Genomic DNA, 22,733 nt, shown 5'->3' with positions numbered 1-22,733 from the left:
AAAAATACAAAAATTAGCTGGGGGTGGTGGCAGATGCCTGTAATCCCAGCTACTTGGGAGGTGGAGGCAGGAGAATCACTTGAACCCAGGAGGCAGAGGTTACAGTGAGCCAAGATCACGCCACTGCACTCCAGCCTGGGCAACAAAGTGAGACTCCATTTCAAAAAAAAAAAAAAATTATCGAAAGGTAAATTTCATGTTATGCATATTTTACCACAATAAGAAATGTTACACAAAAATAACAAGACAAACAATTGCAAAAATAATAATAGTATAATAAATAATAATATTTGAACAATTGTAAAATAATAGTAATAACAACACGCTTCTGGTGTTCAGCTGGTGCTGAAGGATCCCTTTCCATTACAAAAAATATATATATATACTGGGCAATATATTGCCAAAAAAGATAAATATATAACCAAGCTTAAAATAAAAAATGTATAATACACAGTGCCAGAAACAAAAAAGGAATCCAGAGACGAAAGCAGAAGCTGAGATAGAGGAGATCCGTGAATCCCATGAGTCAGACGAATAAAGAAAGAGGCTCCAGGGCCAGAGCCTAAAAACTGCACTGTGAACTCCACCAACCTGATCTCAGGCTGTGGATGGCAAGGAGCTGATATGGCACCCACTTTATAGCAGGGACACTTGAAGGGCCATTCCATCCTTACAGGAACTTAAAAAAAGAACTTTCTTTGCAGAAGCGGCAAAGAAACCATTCACAGACAGTGAGAGAGAAAATTCACACATGAGTAATTAAAACCCCAAGCCCGCGCCACTTCTGGGTGTAGGGTCTAAATTTACACCACCCATGTAGAATGGAAACTCTAAACTATAAATTTAGCCTATAAAATATTCAAGATTAGTGAAACACTCAGGCCTAGCAGGAAATAAAACAAGGCCGGTCTTTATGAGGACATTTTGCCAACCTAGGGCACACAAGACTTCCCCCAAAAAGAAAAGAGAGGTACGTGTGACCAAGATGAGTTCACAATCACAAATGAGAAACAAAACCCATGAGGTGCATTTAGCGTGCACGCGCGCACACACACACACACACACACAGAGCAGAATTAACACCCTTGAGAACTGGAGGAATGAGAGCAGTCTGAAAGTGCTGATGAAATATATGACTTAAATGGTTAGGGAGAGAAAAGGTAATATACAAAACAGAATTCAGGCTTAAAAGGAAGAAGGTTGGCTCCATTTGGAATTGGTGGAGCATAAGGAGTCTTTAGGACATCCGGGTAGAGGTTAGCAGGAGGTTACCAAAAATGCGAATGTGGAGCCCAGAAGAAAGGTCCTGGCTGGAGACAGAGCAAGGAGTTGTCATCGAGGTGGCTGGAGCACCCATGGAGGCAGTGTGACTGGCCAGAGCGTCCAGCATGAGGCGGGGAGGGGGGCCTGGAATGAGCCCTGTGTCTAAGGGCAGGAAACTTGGAGAAGACAAGAGGATACATTCTGTCTATGCCACCAATTTAGATTGCATTCCTTTCCAGGAAGAGTTCACGGATCTTCCTTTCCCCAAGATACTTCCCAGAGCCTCTCAGAGCCTTGTCCCAGCCTGCCTTACTGCATAGTAACCCCTGGCTCTGATCTGTCGCTTCCACTCTGCTGCAAGCTTCTAAGGAGTGACAAGGCCATCCTGCTTGTCTTTGTTCCCCCTACATTGAGCACAGGGCCAAGCCCCTGTGATGGCTCCATAAATGATTATTGAAATGAATGTGTGTGTTCTGTCATGTTGTGGAAATTCACATTATGAATCCACACGAGAATGGGACTCGGAAGGAGCTGGAAATCCAGCTGGTTTCCTCTTCCTCTTACCCTCTCTCCTCTCTTCTTCCTGCTCCCCATTCTGTACTGGGAGGAAACACTACCAGCCCTCGGACTCAGGCAAGCACTGCCCTTCATTCAATTGTGCATGCTCACCAGGAAGCATTTGCGAGGGCTGCCACTTGCGCAAGACTGGTCATGCTTCTCCCCCTTCCATCATTAGAAGAATGACTGCTATCGAACGCACTTTGCAAATATCATCTCATTTAATCATCACAGCTGTTTTACTAGTCCTCCACTCTGCAGATGAAGAAACGGAAGCCCAGGGAGGTGATGTGACTTTTCCTGACCACAGAGCCATGGAGTGGCATGGCTGATGTTCAAACCCAGGCTTCTCTGACTCCAGCACTGCAGCTTCTGCCTCTGTCCTGGACCTCCCACTGTGCTTCCTAGTCCCCTGCCCTCCCGCGCCCTCCCAGCTCACTCTGCCTCTTGCTCACCTGACTGACTGCCTTTAGCTCTCACTGGGTCTGAGTCATACATTCTTTAGCAGACAAGTGGGGATGGGGGATGGGAAGGGGATGGCCAAATGGATGGTACAAATCCATATTTGTCTTTTCAAGGCTACAAGCATTATCGTGGGGCAGGACCTAGAATCCATGACCCCTTCTAGGCCCCCTCTGGGGTTCTCGCGTTGAAGGAAAGAGCAGCAAAGGACCCACTGGCAGATACATGGCTATGAAGACTGGTAAGTTGTCTCTGGATTGCCCTTGGGGGCCAGACTCAGAGCCCCCCCTTCTCGTGGATGGGACAGTGGCACAAGGTGCCTTTCCTTTCAGACTCATGGTTCCTTGAGCCTGACTTTGTTAGGGCCCAGAACTGTGCCAAGCCTTAGTCCAGTCAGAGAGGTGAAGCCCTGGACTGGGAATCAGAAGACCAGGAATCTGAGCCTGATGTTGCCACCAGCTTGGGGGACCTTGGGCAAGACATGGCTCCTCTGAGCCTGGGTTCTTTGTTGGTTAGATGGGATGACCACACCAGGCCTGCCCATTTCTCAGGATGGGTGCTTTGGCATGAGGACAGCTCTGAACCAAGGAGGCAAGGATGGGGATGAGAAAAGGAACAGAAACAGGGCAAGATGATCACCACCAAGACAGCTGCCACCAAGGCAGCCGTTCTTGTGGGCTGGGCCAGGACCATCTCACTGAACGCCTGCTGAGAGCACGGCCTTGCCCAATCGGCAACTCTGGGCCACAGCACGACTGCGAATGACAGGAGCAAGACAGGAAGGAGAAGAGGAGATGAAAAAGAAATAAAGTAGGAGGAGTGGTATGTGGGGTGGGGAAGGAAGGATGGAAGAAACCAACCTGAGGGTAACAGGTACAGAGGTTAGCACCCTGCATCCCGGCTGTGGTTCTAGCCCTGGCTCTGCTTCTCACTCCATTGTAACATTAATCAAATGCAGCCCTCAGCTGAAGATCTCTGAGGCTCAGTTTCCCATATGTGAGCTCAGATTTTATGACCTCTTTAGCCACGTTGTCCATTTGCATTTTAAAGCCTTGCCCCACTGCTTCACTGTCAGGAGCCCTTCCTGGATCCCCTCTCCTGCCTCCTGAAAGTCATGCCTCTCCCTTCTGAGCTAACAGCCCTCAGCTTAAGCCTGATCCATATATCTTGACTTATACTGTGTCACACATCACAAGACAGAGGCCTCAGATGAATCACCTTTGGTTGCTCCTGCCAAGCACTTATACACAGTAGGTGCTCAACGAGCCTGTTAGTGATGAATAGTAGCCAAACAGATGGATAGATGGATGCCACAAAGAATCAGCCTGCTTTGTAGGCTGATCAAACTCCTGGTCAGAACTCTTCTCCATAGAAAGCCTCCTGGATTAATCCCCAGCCATATATTCCTTCTTCAACAACTCCGCCAAAGGAAATCCTGATTCTCACTGCTGTCCTTCTCTCTCCCCTTAGACCTCAGCTCCTGTCCTGCTCAAAGGCTTCTCCAGCTGTCACCCTCCTTATTCAGCAGATTCCAATACCAAACACCTGGCAGTCCAAGGAGCTTGGACCCAGGCACCTACCATTAACCACCCGTGCCACTGGGGTAGTCATTCTATGGACAAAGGAAGCTCTGTTGAAGTACCCTGGAGTTTTTATGCCACAGAAAACCCCACAGAAGTCCCCATGAGAGTTCCTGTAGGTGGCAAAATTCAGAGATGCTATGAAGGAGGAACCAAGGCAGATGGACCCTTCACAGAAGACCCAAGCCCCAGCCCCAGTTGCCAGCCCCACAGCCCACCCTGCAACACACTTATGTGCACCTCCTGGTCATGAGAGAAGCAGAATCTCACCTTGATGCTCGTCCAGTTTCCCCATGGTCTCGATCTGCTCCACGAGGTCATTGGAGTTCCACTGGCTCATCCCAATGAGGATGGCATTCTTCCCTTCAGCCATCTCCTCTGTGGGAAGAAGCAGCGGTGAGCATGAGCAGGTGCAGCTAGGGATAGGTAGCCCTATCAGCAGCTTATGTCTGAGGGACATTTTCTCTTGTCCTATTTCTTCCTTGAGTTGAGGTACACCTCAACTCTTGAAGGTGTCTGTAGCTAGACAGTTACAAGATTTTCAGAGATTTGTCATTGCAAGAAGGTACTGTTGTACCCTACTGGGCCTCCAGGTGCTACAGCAAAAGAAAGTAACCAAAAGCCTGAAACCCCATAGAAAGTACCATCCCTAGCACTGCTGGCAGTATCTCTTGAAAGTCAGTGTGTTTGGGAAGAAAGAGCAAAACCTTGTCATTTGCAAGCAGTTTTTCCTTAAATTACTGACTTCTCTGACCTTCGATTTTCCCATCAGTAAAATGGATCTGGCCACAGAGGTGTTGTGAGGATTAAATGAGATAATGGATGTAAAGGTCTTGGTGCAGAGGAGGTGCTCATAGATGAGAACCATCATGGTGATGTCGTCACATGAGAAGTAACTCACCACCAGGAGTTGAGTGGATGAGGATTTGTGTGCTGCAGAAGCAGCTCTGGAGTAACTGGCGGAGAAGAAACCTTCTGGTTCTAAGGAAGCTTTGAGCTGTATGGAACCTTTGGTCCCCATCTGAACTTTATGATACTCTTAATGCCTCCATTCTCTCCCACTCCTCCCCTCAACCCTGTCTCTATCCTTGTTCTTTCCTTGTCTGAGCATAGTGATTCCTCTGGGAGAAATCAGTGGGGCTATATTCCATAACCACACTGAATACAAGGCCCTGGGTCCCACACATCGGATACACACATCTGGTACCGTTCCTCATCCTACAAAGGGACATTTCTTCAAAGACAAACCCTTAGGCATGTGTGCTCTCCACCCCACACTTTGCCCAAAAACAGATGTGCCTTTCTGGTGAAGAGCTTTGTGCCCTCCCTCACAGAACAGACATCAAAGGGTGTTGAGGACAATCTCCAAGCTCATGATAATTAAGAATAAAGGGTTGAGATCCATTTCACTGCCAAAGAACTTTACCTAGCAGAAGGAATCAATATGGTGGATCTGAAGCTTTGGGAGCTGTCCAGAGTTCTGATTCATTCAAGAGCTCAGTGGACCAGACCCCCAATGCTGGTTAGGACATCTCCTCCTGTCTTATTTTATGTATCTATTTGATTGACTTAACAACACTTATCTAACCGTTACCACACACTGGGATTATTATAAGTGCTTTACAAATATTAACTTGATTCTCATAACAATACAAAAAAGGTACAATTGTTATTATCTCCATTTTATAGACAAGGAAACCGAGGCACAGAGTAGCTGAGTAATTCTTGCCCAAGGTCACTGGCTAGAGCCAGGATTCAAAACCACGTATACTATTTCAAGAGTCCTGAAATCCTGCCATCCTGATAGCCTGCCCTGGACATCCTGTATTGGCTGCCCACACTCCAGCCAGGCACCACACATATTCAGACAATTTCCTGAGCCTGGTGTGTTCCATCTGGGAACTGGTTTATTCTGTACTGGGCAGGGCCCTGACCAGGTTCCAGTGCAGATCCTGCTGCATGAGAGCTTTGTGCTTTTCCACACCCTCCACCACCGTGTCTGCTTTCCTATCTTTTAAACAACAATAACGACTCTCGCTCTACAGCTCTGTCTAGCAAGCTGCTGTGGGGACAAATAATATAGCAAATTTGAAAATACAACACAAGTCAAGGTGCTGTAAACAAATATAAGGCGATATTATTCTTCGGGAAGCAGAATTATGAAGAGGTGAAGAGCTCAACTCTGGTGTTAGATTGATTTCTTTCAATCCTGGACCCACCATCTGCTAGCAATACAACTGCAGTTTCCTCACCTAAAAGTGATATCATAGGGCCTCTGTCACTGGATTGTTGTGAGTATTAAGTGAGATGATGCAGGTCAAGGTGTTTATAAGAGTGCCCCACACACAGTAAAAGCACAGGCTGAGATGCTGTTGCATGATGGTATCATCATCGCCAGCACCACTGCCACCAGTAGGAGCATGGCTGTTATGCCCTACACCCACTCTTGCTTCCACTCCTGCTGTTGTCAGCCCCCATGACTTTCTACCCCAGCTCTAGAGTAAGGGAATCAGGATCAGCCTGATTACCACCTTGAGTTCTTTGTCTCCTGGTTCAGTTACTCAAGCATGGAGCTATCCATTTGTTCAATCTAGCATTCAATCTACGGTGAATAGATTCCTGAGCACCTACTGTATGCAGGGTGAGACACAACCTCCCTCCTGCTGGAATCCAGTTTTGTGAAAAACATGATAGAAATACCTCTGACATAAGCTGAGAGAGCCAGGTATGCAGGAGGCACTCAGCACATCCTAGCTTTCTTCTACAGTGCCGTAAGTCCTGTCCCAGTGGTGTAGCAAGGCTACTGGAACCCTGTGGGGTGTCCCAGGGCTCTGGAGGTCTGAGCATGCCTACACCTGCATGGCCAAGGCCACTTTCCTCTCTTTTCCTAATCACTGGTCTAACCCTGCTCCATCTTTGGCTCCTGGGCTTTTGTCTGTTTCCGATCAAATATGTCTTTCTCTCCTAGAGTCTCACCGTGCTTCTCTCAGGCTTTACATCTGGCCCTGACTCACTCAGATCTGAGCTCTCTGGACCCCTTTTATGGGTCTGTGTCTCTCTTGGTCCTTGTAGTTCTCTTGGCCTCTCCCAAGCTCTCCCATGCTGCCTGCCACATCCATATCTCTCTCTCTGGGTGGAACACGGATGCATTGCCTTGCTCTCTTCTCACCCCAGCTTCTTTCTCTCTTTCCTTTCTCTGGGTCTCACCTTATCGGACTGGGTATGTCTCTTTCTCGATCTCTCTCATTCTCTATGGATTTCTCTTTTGTCTCTCTGGGTCCCTGTCCTCAGGATCTCTCCAGTCCCCGCTCCCTAAGGGTGTTCTCCCTCCCCTCCCCGTTCTCTCTTGCTATGTGTGTGTGCACGTGTGCACGTGCATGTGTGAGTGTGTACATGCATGTGTGAGTGCATACGTGCATTATGTGCATGTGTGTGCATATGTGTGTGGCCCTCTCTCCCTCCTGCTCCCTCTCACTCTGCTTTATCGTACCTTCTCTGGCATTCTCACACTCCCTGCCCCTCCGCCCATCCCTGTCTCTCTGCTGCTCTGTGCACCCTCCCAACTCCCCAACATGCTTTCTCTCCCACACTCAGCCTTTACGTCTTCACTCTGGCAACAATGGGCTTGTCCCCTGAGAAGCAACAAGAAACACACACACACACACACACACACACACACACACACACACACGGAAGCAGCAGCAGCAATATCTCTCCTTTTGGAGCCATGCAGGCAAAGAGGGGAGCTGCGGGGCTCAGCTTGAAGTCTTTGCCCTGCTTCCCGCATTGTAGGGCATGCCTCCAACAGGACCAGTGGAGGCCACAGCGTGCTCATTTGTATAAACACCCTGGTTGATTTTGCTTTTCACCTTCTGGTGACTGTCTCCTGCATGCTAATTCTCATCCTGGTGACCTCTGCCTTGGACATGGTTTTAGCATGTACTTCACCCTACTGAGACCTGAACCAGCTCTGACAAACCTCCAAGCTGACCCTCACCCACTGTCACCATAGCCCTGACCTTGACCACAGATTGACTCTGACCCTGGCCAAAACCTGGTTATACTCCTGTAAGCACAACCTCCAATGCCATAAGGAAAGCCTTTCTTCCCACCCTGGAAGTTTCTACTGTTGACAGGACTCCAGAGTAAAGAATCTCTTTGTCTTGGCCAGGTGTAGTGACTCGCACCTGTAATCCCAGCACTTTGTGAGGCTGAGGCGGGCAAATCATGAGGGCAGGAGTTCGAGACCAACCTGACCAACATGGTGAAACCCCATCTCTACTAAAAATACAAAAAATTAGATGGGCGTGGTGGTGGGTGTCTGTAATCCCAGCAACTCAGGAGGCTGAGGTGGAAGAATCGCTTGAACCCAGATGGCAGAGGTTGCAGTGAGCTGAGATTGCGCCACTGCATTCCAGCCTGGTGACAGAGTGAGACTCCATCTCAAAAAAAAAAAAAAAAAAAAAAATCTCCTTGTCTCATGCCAGGAAGGCTTCACCGCCAGCTCATGGAGCCAAGGGGCTTGGTCACATTCTGCAGATGGCCCATCCAGTACCACCCATCATCAGACCCACAACATGGATTTTTCCAAGGACATAGATATGCATTGCTTGGGGTTCTGGGCCACAAGATTGCTCACATTCACCTTGCACTGCCTACCACATTCCCCCATGGCCCCCTTACAGCCAATACCATGACTCCCTCTTCCTTGTGAGGTGCAGTCCCCACACAGCCCATCCCCAGAAGTGTTGGGCCTGGTTCCATGGCGTTCTCTTTTCCACTTCCCCTCCCCCAATGGGGGAAAAGGTAGAGGGAAAGTGGGGGCCCGTGGCACACCTGTGGTTTGCTTCTGTGATGGCTCCTTGGCCCAGGAATAATCACACAGCTTCCCACAGTGACATCCTTCCACTCCCTCCAGGAGACAAACAATTCTACCCTTGCCATTCTACAGATGAGGAACCTGAGGCTCAGAGACCTGAGATCAGACGGCAGCCAGTCAGTGACAATCATCATGGAAATCTGGTCCTCTAGGCCCAGAGGACACGTATCATTTTCTTCTATTCCCCCTTCTCTAACCCTTGGGTTTAGAAACCCCCAGGAGGCTGAGTGATCACAGGGAAAGCTCAGAGCAAAATGAGAAGGCTTGGCATGTGCCCCCCATTCTCTGTGAGACCTGACCTTGACTTTGAGACTTTGTCTGTAAAATGGGATGATTTAGCCATGTACCACCTTCCTCTCCCAGTTGCTATGGGAAACCAGGAGTTAAGAGGCACAAGCAGATTCCGCAACACAGAGCCCAGCTCCTCAGACCCCAGCCTCCCACCTTGGGGAGTCGGGGAGGGGAGGACCAGCCAGGCTGGGCACTGAGAGAGCAAGAAACCAAGGACACAAAAGACAGGGGAGTAAATGCAGAAAGGAGGACTCCTCCAGCTTCTAGCTCAGCAAGTTCCCTTAGCCCTGCCGAGGGAGACAGTCTCATGCTTTGCTCTTGATCCAGCTAGCCAGTGCCAGATGTGCCCTGAGAGTAAATTCTAGATCCACCACCACCACCACCACCACCACCATACCCACCCCATTCCTGGCCCTGATGGCATTTTTGTCTCTGCAACTGTCAGGGCCTGGCCTGCTTATGCATATTCATGGAGGGAGGGCTATTTAGATGCTGGAGGGGGTGGGGAAACCGAAAGAAAAGTATTTCCCATTCAAGTGAGGGAATGGACCTGGACACCATAGTCAACAGAGCCTCGCAAGGCCATGGGGAGCCTCACTGACAGATCCTTCGAGGTAAAGCCCAGCATCCTCATTTCACAGGTGCAGAGCTGTGCCACTGGCCCACGGCCATGCAGAACCTCAGGGGAAGGGCTGGGCCAAGAATCCAGATCCTGCCAATTAAAGGCACTCCCCGTAACACTATCTCCTGGCAGTTAATTTCATGAAAACACCTTTGTTCGTACCTAGATGTTTGCTGGCTCTAATTGGAGTATTCTTTTCATCTAAGCAGAAGGTTAAAGTGAAGGATGCAGCTGATATTATCTAAATGAAGACATACATTTTGCTACGAAAACAGAACATAAAGTGAGCTAGGCTTGGCATATCCAGCCAAATCCCAAAAATCTCACCCAATGACACAGTGACTGCACTAGCCCCAGCCTTGCATCCTTTCAGGGATGAAGACTTCAAAAGACAGTTTCATTTTCTCTCTAGAACTTAGCGTTTCATAGCCAGGAACCCTGGGAAACCTGGGCTGCTCTAACAGGTCAACCCATCCTCCTTGGCCCACTAAGCTTTTCTTACCCATGGCTTCCGGCCAGACTACCTGTCACCCAGCAATCTTCATCCCTCACAATGAGGAGCTTACTCAAGGTCCAGGCATGGTTCCATTTTGAGGATCCATCCTGCACTATGGACTCTGAGTTCTGCATCTCTGGCCTTCTCTGGGACAGGGACGGGGTACCCAAGGCCAACCCTGAGCCTGGCCAGGAAAGCATGTCCAGAGGACACCCACTGCCTTCCACAATATGGGCTACTGGGTCTAGTCTGCCCCCTCTCTCCTTGCTGGGGCTGCGAACCCACAGCCCTGAGCCAGTGCCTCCCTGGCTCACTCTGGCCACATCAGCCTGTCTGCTGTTGCTCAAAGATGCCAAGCTTGGGTGCAGTGGCTCACGCCTGTCATCCTAGTACTCTGGGAGGCTGAGGCGGGTGGATCACCTGGGGTCAGGAGTCCAAGACCAGCCTGGACAGCATGGTGAAACCCCATCTCTACTAAAAATACAAAAAAAAATTAGCTGGGCCTGGTGGTACATGCCTGTAATCCCACCTACTTGGGAGGCTGAGGCAGGAGAATCGCTTGAACCTGGGAGGCAGAGGTTGCAGTGAGCTGAGACTGTGCCACTGCAGTCCAGCCTGGGTAACAAGTGACAAGAGTGAAACTCCATCTAAAAAAAAAAAAAAAAAAAAAAAAGACGCCAAGCTCATTCCTCCCATCAACACTTTGCGCTGGCTGTTCCCACTGTCTAGAACACTCTTCCCCCCAGACTTGCAGGTGACTCATTTCTCATTACTCAGCTCTCAGCTCAGGGCCACACCCCAGGGACCCTCCAGCAGCCATCCACTCTATCACGTCCTTTTATGTTATATGGTGGGGACAGTCTCCATTTTTTAAACAGCATTACTGAGGCATAATTGACATTCCATCAACTACACACCTTTAAAGCGCACAGCTGGGTAAGTTTTGACCTATGTACATACCTGTAAAACCATCACCCCAACCAACCTAGTGAACAAGGCTCCATCCCCTCTAGAAGTTCTCTCCTGCCCCTATTTATCCCTCCTCCCCCAAATCCCCATCCCCAGGCGACCGCTGATCTGCTCCTGGCACCACAGATTGGCTTTCATGTCCTAGACTTGTGTATAAATAGAATCATACAGGATGTACTCTGCTTCAGTCTGACTTCTTTCACTTGGCATGATTATTCTGAGATTTATCCATATTGTTGCATATATCTGTGGTCCGTTCCTTCTTAACTGTACCACAATTTGTTCACTCACTGATACTCATTTGGGCGTTTTCAGTGTGGGGCTATAATCTACCAAGCTGCTGGGAACATTCACGAGCAAGTCCTCAGGTGGACAAATGCTTTCTTTTTCTTGGGGAAATGCCAACGAGCAGAAGGGTTGGGTCATATGGTAGTGAAGTATGATTTGCTTCTTAAGCAGCTGCAATCGACTTTCCAGAATGATTGTATCAGTGTACATTCCCGCCAGCCGAGTTTGAAAGTCCCAGTGCCTCCACATCTTGGTAAGTTATTATTATTATTATTATTTTGAGATGGAGTTTCCCTCTTGTTGTGCAGGCTAGAGTACAATGGTGCGATCTCAGCTCATCGCAACCTCTGCCTCCCGGGTTCAAATGATTCTCCTGCTTTTTTTTTTTTTTTTTTTTTTTTTTTTTTTTTTTTTTTTTTTTTTTTTTTTTTTTTTTTTTTTTTTTTTTTTTTTTTTTTTTTTTTTTTTTTTTTTTTTTTTTTTTTTTTTTTTTTTTTTTTTTTTTTTTTTTTTTTTTTTTTTTTTTTTTTTTTATTCTCCTGCCTCAGTCTCCCGAGTAGCTGGGATTACAGGTGTGTGCCACCATGCCCAGCTAATTTTTTTGTATCTTTAGTAGAGACAGGTTTTCACTATGTTGGCCAGGCTGGTCTCAAACTCCTGAACTCGTGATCCACCTGCCTCCGCCTCCCAAAGTGCTGAGATTACAGCCACTGTGCCCAGCCTATGGTAATTCTTAACAGAATGTATTTGCTTGTGTATTGTCTTCCTATTTGTCACCTACCACCACCACTAGGCTATAAGCTCCATTGGCTGGGTAAGGACTCGCTTGCTCCTGTATCCCCCATACCCAGAAGAGCACCTGGCACTTGATGGATGGACGCACCACTGATACTGTTGAAAGAGTAAATGAATGAGGCTGAATTCTAGCTCCTGCTCTGCCTCTTCGTGTGGCCCTGAACAAGGTTCCCTGGCCTCCGTTTCCCAGCTTGGAAAGTGAGTCAGAGGTGTTAGATTCAAAAACCTTGAGGAGCCTCCCAGCTCTGGCTTGTTCTGGGTTGGAGGTCACATCCCCTTCTGGCAGCTCTGGGTATTCCCTTACTCTGCATCTTCCAACCTCAGCACTGCTGGGCTGTGGCCCCCCAGATATCCTGTCTTGACAGGGGAGGGAGTGACACTTCTTTTGAATCTGGGGGCCTGGACCCCATAGCCCACCCTGCAGCATCCAATCACTCCTGAGCCCAGATCTGCCACCTTAGCCAGAGGAGCTGGCACCCTGCTGAGGAGTTGTTATGGATCCAGAGAGCTCAATACTCCTGCCTGACTGTTCCCTAATCCCTCCCACGCCTTCCATACACAACCAGCGACCCCCAGAACCCAGAACTCCCCTCTGCTCCCAGACCATGAGCTCCAAGGGCCTCTCCAGGTGAACCCCAATGCTGGGCCAATGGGTTGGGGCTGATGGCCGCAAGGGAGGGAGGACGGTCCTAATATCAGTAACATGTCAAAGGGAAAGGGCTGACCTGAACACTGAACTCCCGGGTTCCAGCCCCTGCACTTCCACCTTGATGTGTGATCTGGACGGCGGGGGGGGGGGGGGTCCCTCCTGTGCTGTGGCCTCAGTTTCCCCATTAGTGCACTGAGGAGGAAGGAGATACAATGTTCCCAGGCCCGGTCAGAGCTGGTACCTAGCAACGCAGTTTCTTTCAGTGTAGACACCGCTTGGTTTCTCATTCCTTTGGTCATTTTTGTATCAGGTGGGTGGGCAGGGGGTGGGGGATCATGACAGGGGTTATGGGCACAGGAGGGAGTACAGATGCAGGAGCTCTCAGGGACAGAAGGCTGCCCAGGCAGCAATGAGACTGCCACACCCAGGGCAGCACGATGCCCAGGAGTTGGCTGCAAGTACCCAGCTGGTCTCTGCAGGGAGACACAGAGAAGGTCACCTGTGAAGACCTCCACACGTGCAGGAACTGTTGAAATGGACATTCATGGCAGCCAAGGAGTCATCTGAGGGGCTCACAGGGGAAACCCAGGGAGCTTTTTGAAGGCTCTGGTGCAGGATGTCTGAGTGGGGCTGGATTTAACGGTGTTGGCCCCACCACAACTAGAGTTGGAACTGTTGAGGCCACAGGATGCCAGGCCCTGCTCAAGTGGAAGACAGAGACCACACCCAGGGTCAGGGTCAGGGTTCAGCCTGGGCTGGAGAGCAGAGGGCAGGGAAGCAGACCCTCAAGGGATACTCAGAAGCCCATGGCCTGGTCCCAGACACAGAGCACTGGCTGGGCTGGGCTGGGCTGGACCAGAGCCCTGGGAGAGAGAGAAAGGATGGCTTCTCCTCTCACTGCCTTGAGCCAAGGAAACACACAAAGGCCTTGGTCAGGGAGGAATGGAAAGGAGGTTAGGAGTTGGCAAATCAGAACTAAACAGGGTCCCAGCAGCCTGTGGGGTGGATCCTGTGGCTTAGGAATGCAGATGCTCTGGAAGAGGGCAGATGGGAGGGAGGCTACAGAGATATACGAGGTCCTGTAGGGTGTGTGGAGAGGCAGAAGATGGGGAAAGACAGGGGAGAGTCTGGGATCCTGAAAGAAAGGGAGAAGAAAAAAAGGAAGTGGCCAGGCATGGTGGCTCACACCTGTAATCCCAGCACTTTGGGAGGCCAAGGAAGGCAGATCACTTGAGGTCAGGAGTTCGAGACCAGCCTAGCCAACATGGTGAAACCTGTCTCTACTAAAAATAAAAAAAAAAAATTAGCCGGGTATGGTGGTGCATGCCTGTACTCCCAGCACTTTGGGAGGCCGAGGCAGGCGGATCACTTGAGGTCAGGAGTTTGAGACCAGCCTGGCCAGCATAGTGAAACCCTGTCTCTACTAAAACTACAAAAAAAAAAAAAATTGGCCAGATGTGGTGGCGCATGCCTGTAATCCCAGCTACTTGGGAGGCTGAGGCAGGAGAATTGCTTGAACCCGGGAGGCAGAGGTCGTAGTGAGCCAAGATCGTTCCGTTGCACTGCCACCTGGGCTACAAAGCGAGACTCCATCTCAAACAAAAAGAAAAAAGGAAAAAAAAGAAAAAAAAAAGGAGATGATGAGAAAGAAAACACAGGGCCACCAACACGGGAGGAGTGAGAAGTGGGGCCGATTTCACCGCAGAACAAGCCGTGAGATGGGAGGGAGAGGACGGAGACAACGGAGGGGCCAGGGAGACAGCCATCAGCGTGAGAAGCACTGCAGCTGCACTCAGGGACGGCAGGTGAGCAGGGCCCGAAGGGATAGAGCTGACCCTCGTGCCACCCACAGATGCCTCTGTCGTCAGCTGGGAACGCAGAGCCTTGATGAACTGCAGAAATGTTTTAAATGAAAGTCTTCCAAGCATCAAAATATTGAAGCCGTTGTTGTCTCACTGTGGGTTAGTTGCTATAGAGAAATTCAGCCCCAGCAGCCACTCTAATCAGACGCCCATGGGAGACAGGCCCCAAATGGGCTGGTTTAGGGCTGGCCTCGGGGAAGGGGTTCCCCACCCAGAGCCAAGAATGGGGGACAGCTCCCCACCTCCCAGCCATGTTTCCTAAAAATCACCCAAACTGAGTCTTCTCCATTGTTGGAGGCATAGAGCTGATAGGGAAACTGAGGCCCAGAGAAGGTGAAAGACCCGCCAAGGTCACAGAACTAGTCGACGGCATGGCTGAGACCACATCCCAAGTGTCCTGCTCTGGGTGTAGACGTCGTCCCAGCACGTAGTCTGTTTCTCTTCCAAGACCCCGTTTGCCAAGCATTTCAAAGCCGGCTGGCTCCATCTCAGGAGTAAATCAACACCCTAAATATGGTGACTTCCCAGAGTGGGGCCACGCAGGCCAAGCAAGAGCCGGGGACTGTCCTGGGCTGTGGAGCAGGACTCTGGTGCTTCTCCCCAACTCCTCTGCAGCCCAGCCGAGCATGGCTAGGGTCTTCTCTGCTCAATTCCAGACCGATTCCACCTTCCCATGCCCGTACACCTGCCTGGGTGCTCATGCCTCTGAGCCTTCAGGCTGATCTCCACCTGAAACGCCCACCCCTTTGGATGCCCCTTTTTTTCAATCCCAATGTCAACAAAGCCCCTTGCTGTGTCTTGTGGGCTGGCCGTGATGAGATGCAGAGGTCATTTCCCCACCCTCCTTGTCTCTCACCTAAACACTGGCAACAGTGTTTCTAACACTCTGGCCCTCCCTGCATCTATGAGGCTTTTTTTTTTTTTTTTTTTCTGAGACAGAGTCTCGCTCTGTCACCCAGGCTAGAGTGCGGTGGCGCGATCTTGGCTCACTGCAACTTCTGCCTCCCAAGTTCAAGCGATTCTCCCGCCTCAGCCTCCCCAGTAGCTGGGATTACAGGCACCTGCCACCACATCCGGCTAATGTTTTGTATTTTTAGCAGAGATGGGGTTTCACCATGTTGGCCAGGCTGGTTTTGAACTCCTGACTTCAAGTAATCTGCCTGCCTCGGCCTCCCAAAGTGTTAGGATTACAGGTGTGAGCTATCGCCCCCAGCCAAGGCTGATCTTAAGTCGCACCGACTCACAGGTGCATGCAGCATCTCCTCTCAGCCCCCTCCCTGCTGCCCACCACCTCCTGGCCACTTGGCCTTCCTCCAGTTCCTGGAATGTTCCTGTCTCTCCTACTTCAGGGCCATCACACCTGGTGTGCCCTTTGTCCAGAAGATTCTTTCTTCCCTCTCTTCACCTCGCCAGTGTCTTACTCCTTAGCTCTGCAGAGAGGGTGCTAACAACCTCCTCACCATGTTAAATTAGGCGCCCCTCTGTTTTTTGTTTTTTTTTTTTCTTTTAGACAGAGTCGCACTCTGTTGCCCAGGCTGGAGTTCAGTGGCACCGTATCGGCTCACTGCAACCTCCGTCTCCTGGATTCAAGCAATTCTCCTGCCTCAGCCTCCCAAGTAGCTGGGACTACAGGCACCCACCACTACACCCGGCTAAAGGAATTTTAGTAGAGACAGGGTTTCACAGGGCCACCTGTTAAAGGGAACACATCTGTTAAGGGAACACACATGTTGGCCAGGCTGGTCTCAAACTCCTGACCTCAGGTGATCCACCCACCTTGGCCTCCCAAAGTGCTGGGATTACAGGTGTGAACCACTGCACCTGGCCTGACTGTTCTCTCTTACAACAGCTGGCACTTCTACTTAGCAGCAGCACTTTTACTTAGCGGCGATGCTCCCCATTCGTCATTGTATTTTCTTGGATGTCTGCCTCTCCTGCAAGGCTATAAGTTTGATGAGAGCAGCAACATGACGACTGATTGCTGCAGGATCCCTGGCACCTAGCAGAGTTCCTGGCACATGTGAGGGGTTCAGCAAGTATTTCAAACAGCGAACAGACGAAGGCTGAGCCCCTGCTCTTGGCACAAGCACAGGATGGGTAAGTATGGAGTGTGGAGCTGCAGATACCACGTCTGAGTGGGGAGAGATGAGGACCCCCAAATGAGATCTTCTTCTTGAGGCTTCTAGGAAGGTCACCCAGCCAGTGATGTGAGACTGGGGTTCACTCACCTCTGGCATCAAAGAATTCATCATCTGAGCTCTCCACGGAGTCACTGAGGACATTTCGAAGGTGCCAGGGGGCACCGCCGCCCGGGGGAGGGACACCTGTTAAAGGGAACACATCTGTTAACCACGCCTGAGATGGTGTCCCAGTACGAGGGAGGTGACCCAAGACCCCCCTGGACTAAAGGCCAGTTAGCATCCTGCACATTTGTGCCCTCTCCCTCCGAGGCCTCAGACCTCACAGAGCCCTCCCTCTCCTGTGCTGTCAGTGAAGCTCAAAAACCTCTCTGAGTAAGCACGGCAGAGCAGGAATGAGTGTGCCCATTTCGCATGTCCTAATACTGAGGCTGGTGGTCCTAACACTGAGCCTTTGCCAAGGTGACTTTGCCCAGCAGTGTCTCAGTCAGCACAGGGGACGCTCTGCTGTATTAACAAATGAGCTCAGACGTTTAAACAGCAATGGTTCATTTCTCTCTCACACACAGGTTGGAAGGGAGCTCTGCTCATCGCGGTCACTCATAAGTGCCACCACCTTATGATGTCACCAGCCCAAAAGGAGACATCAAATTCTGGCCAAGCACGGGAGAAGGGCTCAGAAAATCTCACCCAGTCTTAAATGCTTCTGACCAGAAATCGCACACTTCTGTTCACATTTCACTGGCCCTGGCTACCAGGCACACACGTCCTGTCCTGTCCCTCAGAGACCTGTGTTCTTGTATCAGCAATGCCTCTGCCTCAGTTTTTCCATCTGTACAATGAGAATCCTGGCAGAGACTGTCCTTTGAAACTCTTCTACTCTGATTGATATTGGAGGAGCCCACCTGGCCTGCAGTAACTGTCAATAAACAAGGAGGGGGTGGACATCCTCCCCAGCCACTGCCAGGTGAGCCTGATGGTGCAGTCCTTCCAGATACCTGCTACAGTCCCAGTTCACCACACCGCCTACCCTGCAGGATGCTGGCACTGTTCCCTGCCCTGAGTCCAGATCCCAGAGCATAAACTGTTCCTGAAGGGACAGGGCCAGCCCAGGCCATCCAGGGACACAGCCCTCCTGCCTGTCATTCCTGCCTGGCCCACCACAAACTCCCAAACACACACCCAGTTTGTGCTTCATGGCTTGGAGCCCAGTGAGAAGCATTCTGAGACATCAAAAGGACAGACGGTACAGCGAGCACCAACTCGGTAGTCACCTCTAGGTACAAGGCTGATTCCCTAAGCTTCTGATCCCGTCTCCACCAGTGTGAGCTGACGTTCCACCCTCGGGCCCTGGATTTACTGCAAGTGGGGTCTGAGAGTTCAGATGAACCATAACTATGTATTCCTAACACGGATATGGGACTATTTTCTAAATGTATGTGGAGGACATTCTAGCTATTGCAATAAGACAAGAAAAAAGAAATGATTGGAAAGGAAGAAATAAAATTGTCTTTATTCCCAGATGACATGATTGTCTATGCAGAAAACAAAAAGTCTACAAAATCTATATTAAAAAAACTACCAGAACTAACAACTGAGTATAGCAGGATTGTAGGATACAAGATCGACATGCAAAAGTCAATTGCATTCCTAGATACAAGAAATGAACTGAAATTTGAAAATGATAACGCCCTTTAAAATAGCACACACAAAATACTTACGTATAAAGCAAATGCATGTAAAAATTTCTGTGATTCAAAAACTACAATCACATAAAATTGTTCCTGAATTATATTAACTGTATGTTTTCTCAATCAACAGATACTAAAGGTATAAAATCTATCATATCTACTATATTCGCATACTGTGTGAATATGTTACATTAATATACAAACATCCCTTGCTATCCAAATCTTTTCCATTCCTAAGAAGTAAGAATTTGGATAGTCAGGAAAGTCCTATTATCCCCATCTGTTCAGCTCCCGAGTTTTAGATAGTAAGAAGCAAGAGTTTAAGTAGCAACAGAGTCAGCTGAGGATTTATCTGGATCCATTTGGCTCCTGAGTTTGAACAGCAAGAGCCCAGTGAGAGGCTCCTCTATGTGGTGGCCTTATACATGCACAGTTTAGATCCATCTGAGAACAAAGGCAGAGGCATTCTCTCTGATGACCTGTGCAGGGGTCCCGGGGGAGGTCTGGGGCAGAGGGAAAGGCTGCAGGGAGGCCAGTCAGCTCCATTTGAGGGAGCAAGTTCTCCCAGCTACAGGTGAGCAGAAAAGGAAGGGGCTGGTGGGCATCAAAGGGGGCCTCTCATTCCACAGACACTGTGTTGGGTACTGGGAACACTGTGGGGAATGAAAGGACAGGATTGGGGGCTTACAAAGCTTACATTCTGCAGGTGGGGAAGGAAAAGTCAGCCTCAGTCAAATAAACAACTCAGATAATTTCAGCCTAAAACCTTTCCCTTCCTACACTATGTCCTCCTTCCTCAAGTGTCTCTTATGTGATAATTACAGCCTAAAGAATAGACAGACTTGAACGTGTAGATCTGTACATCTGCGGGGAGAAAATGGTGGGGAAACTCAGCCTCAGACATGAAAAGAACTTTGTCACCCATTGCAGTTATAAATGCTGAACTAACACGATGTCTCCCTTTTATTATTGTGACTCTCTTTTGTGGTTAAGATATATATTTAAATTTCTTTTCAAATGCATATTTTATCTTGTTTACTATTATTCTACTTGCTTTCAAAATGCATACCTGCCTTGGTGTTTTGTTTTGTTTTTGAAACAGAGTTTTGCTCTTGTCGCCCAGGCTGGAGTACAATGGTGCGATCTTGGCTCACTGCAACCTCCACCTCCTGGGTTCAAGAGATTCTCCTGCCTCGGCCTCCCAAGTAGCTGGGATTACAGGTGCCTGCCACCATGCCCGGCTAAATTTTGTATTTTTAGTAGAGACGGGGTTTCACCATGTTGGCCAGGCTGGTCTCGAACTCCTGAACTCAGGTGATCCGCCCGCCTCAGCTTCCCAAAGTGCTGGGATTACAGGCGTGAGCCACTGCATCCAGCCCCGCCTTGGTTTTTAAATGTATATTGGATACCAGGTCTTCCCTCCCCTCCAGCAGGGGCTGCCCAACAAACTTCTGGAAAGGTGTTGGGGTACGGGGAACCTCAGTTATATACCTGCAAAAACAGATATGTTAAGATGGAACATGGGAACTGTTCCCCGCATCTCTTCCTCCAGCATGCAGATTTTTTGGCAAACAACAAAGGTCATATTTCCAACAAGGAGAAATGCAATGGGCAGTGTCTCAGGAGGGGTTAGAGGGAAAGACCTTTGTGGAAAGGTGTCAGGCAAGCAGAGGCCTGAATAATGAGAAAACCCAGACATGCTAAGCGTGTGTGTGTGTGTGTGTGTGTGTGTGTATGCACATCTGCTTGTGCACATACATGTGTGGGATGGACCGGGCAAAATCCATGGATAAGAGCCTTCCTGGATGAAAGAACTGCAAGGGTAAATTCCCATATGAGCTTGGTGTGTCCAAGAGGCAGAAAGAAATCCATGTGGCTGTGGCCAATGATTGAAGGGGGACAGGAATAGGGGAAATGGAGCCTGACCAGGTAGGGTAGGACCTGTCATGGATGGAAGCTTGGAACAGGTGAGTTTTAAGGCTCCTCCCACTGCCAAGCCTCTATCACCTGCAAACTTCAAGAGGAGGGGAATACAGATGCCGAAGAGGGTCAGAAAGTCTCGTCGGGGAGGGGACCACAAGTCAGATGTGCAAGAGGCCACGTAGGTTCCTGAGAGTCACAGCAGGTGGGCATGACGACCCCAGAACAGCAAGGGAAAGGCTCAGAAGCAGTGTCCTTGAGGCGGGTCCTTGCCCTACACTTCCCTGCGTTTTCTGGGTCCAGCACAAAGTCCCACACAGAAGAGGGCCAGGAAGTGTTTGACAAACAAGTAAACGAATAAAAATGATTTGCTTGGTGAGTACGGCATGCCAGGCAGTCTGCTAGCTGCTTTTCAGACATTAGCTAAAGTCATGCTAACCAAGCCTAGCAAAGTAGACATAATGAATCCCCACCTTACAGCTAAGGAAACAGAGCCTCAGGGATGTTTCAGGAAGGCATTTGCTCTGCGGAAGAGCTCAGGGCGGGGGACCTCAGTCTTCTCCTCTCTCCATTGCCTGCTCTCTCGGAAATGGCAACCCTCCTACCTGCTGCTGGCCAGCTGGGCAAGGGGCCAGAGGCCTGCCCCTGGCTCCTCATGGGGGCCCCAGCCCTGGGGGGCTCAGCTGTTCCAGTTCTAGAACCATCTGCCCATCAGGTCTACAAATCAGTGTCTGGGTATCCTTGTGTCTGTGGGAAAAATCTAAATGGATGTCTACATTCCTACGTAGAGGTGTCTAGTGTTACCCGAGCATCTGTCCCTGTGTCTGCATGGCTGTTGTGTGTGTGTCTACATTCCTTAGGGAGTGTGAGCTTACCCACCTGCCAGCCCCCTTCCTAATACTGTTTCTAAGAATCATGCAAGCATGCACACTCCCATAATTCTCTCCCTCTCTCTCTCACACACAAAGTAAATCAGCTCCAGCCATGGGTGAAAATTTAGCAGAGGTTAGAACACGGCTTTGGAACAACACAAATCTGGGTGCAGGGTTACCACTTGCTAATCTAGGACCTGAAGCAAGCTAACTTCACTGAGCCTCACTTTTCTCATCTGGAAAATGAGCATCATAATCCTTACCCCACTGTTAGGAGATTTAAATGACATCAGCCCCCAGAGCGTCCAGCCCACTGCCTGGCACTTGGAAATGGTGGCCTTGTCAGCGACAGGACCAAGGAATGAGGCAAGGTAAGCCCACCTGAGGGGCTTCCAGGCAGCGCCAGGGGCCTTCCCCAAGGTCTCAGAGCTCTGTGTCCTCCAAGGCCCAGCCCACCTCCTCCTGAAGACCCTCCTTCCATCCACCTTCACTACCACATTTATTTATTTTTATGTTTTGTTTTTTAATTGAGACAGGGTCTTGCCATGTTGCCCAGGCTGGTCTCGGACTCCTGAGCTCAACCTATCTGCTCACCTCGGTCTCCCAAAGTGCTGGGATTACAGGCGTGAGCCACCGCACCCAGCCCCACATTTATTGAAAATGTTAAGTCAGGATGAAAGAGAAGGGGAATATCCCAACTCTTCTTCTAGCAATTTAGAGAGAAACAAATGACCCTTCACCCCAGCAATGCCAGCACAGCTCCGAGCTGGGCCCCTCAGTGGGAGGGGCTGCTGGAAGCCATCCCCACTCCCTCTCCTGGCCCGATACCCACCACCTCAGGTCCAGGGTGGTCTCCTGGACCTTGTCATGGGCCTGGGTCTCCCTAGCACGGGTGTAGCCAAAGACTCCGCTCAGGTCGTCAGCTCCTCCTGGCCATCTTCCCCACCCAGAGATACAGGACTAGGCGGACAGAGAGACAGACAGGCAGACAGATGGACAGGCATCTCCTATGTGTGTTCTGCTCTGTGTCAGGGACCCCAAGGCAGCCCCAGCCCAGGGGCGAGTCCTCAGGTGAAGGGAGATGCCAGCCCCATGCTCAGGAGCCCTGTCTGAGGGGAAGACATTTCATAGTGAGGAACGCCCTGGCCGTAAGATGCAGAGCAAAGGTATTGGCCGATGCTTCCTGGGCCAGACCTTGGGCCAGATGGTGCCCGGGAGGAAGGAGTAGGGGAGGAGCTGAACTGGAACAGTCCCTGCCCTCAGAAGTGCCAGCCCCAGTGGCACAGCCCTGCACTGCTCCCTGCACAGAGCACGGGAGGAACAGAGGAGCAGGCGGCCTGGCCCATGCGAAATTCCACACCCACCGTGTCTGTCCCGCGGCAAGCGGGAACTGTCCTC

The 22,733-nt window shown here is 50.0% G+C and overlaps 1 protein-coding gene across 3 annotated transcripts in view; it reads right to left on the bottom strand.

The window, feature by feature from the left end:
* Positions 1-22,733, bottom strand: part of PITPNM3 (PITPNM family member 3) — a 105,687-nt gene that overhangs the window by 70,223 nt on the left and 12,731 nt on the right. For all 3 annotated transcript variants that reach the window (XM_030800411.1, XM_030800410.1, XM_030800412.1), the window contains exons 2-3: positions 16,943-17,038; positions 4,134-4,241 (exon numbers count right to left, since the gene is read on the bottom strand). In XM_030800411.1, the coding sequence (XP_030656271.1) occupies positions 4,134-4,241; positions 16,943-17,038 (204 nt within the window). The remainder of the gene's footprint in view (positions 1-4,133; positions 4,242-16,942; positions 17,039-22,733) is intronic.

This window comes from Nomascus leucogenys, chromosome 19 (assembly GCF_006542625.1).
Source record: "Nomascus leucogenys isolate Asia chromosome 19, Asia_NLE_v1, whole genome shotgun sequence".
NCBI lineage: Eukaryota > Metazoa > Chordata > Mammalia > Primates > Hylobatidae > Nomascus > Nomascus leucogenys.
Note: the sequence above shows the minus strand (reverse complement) of the source record. Positions and strands in the feature narration are given on the sequence as shown.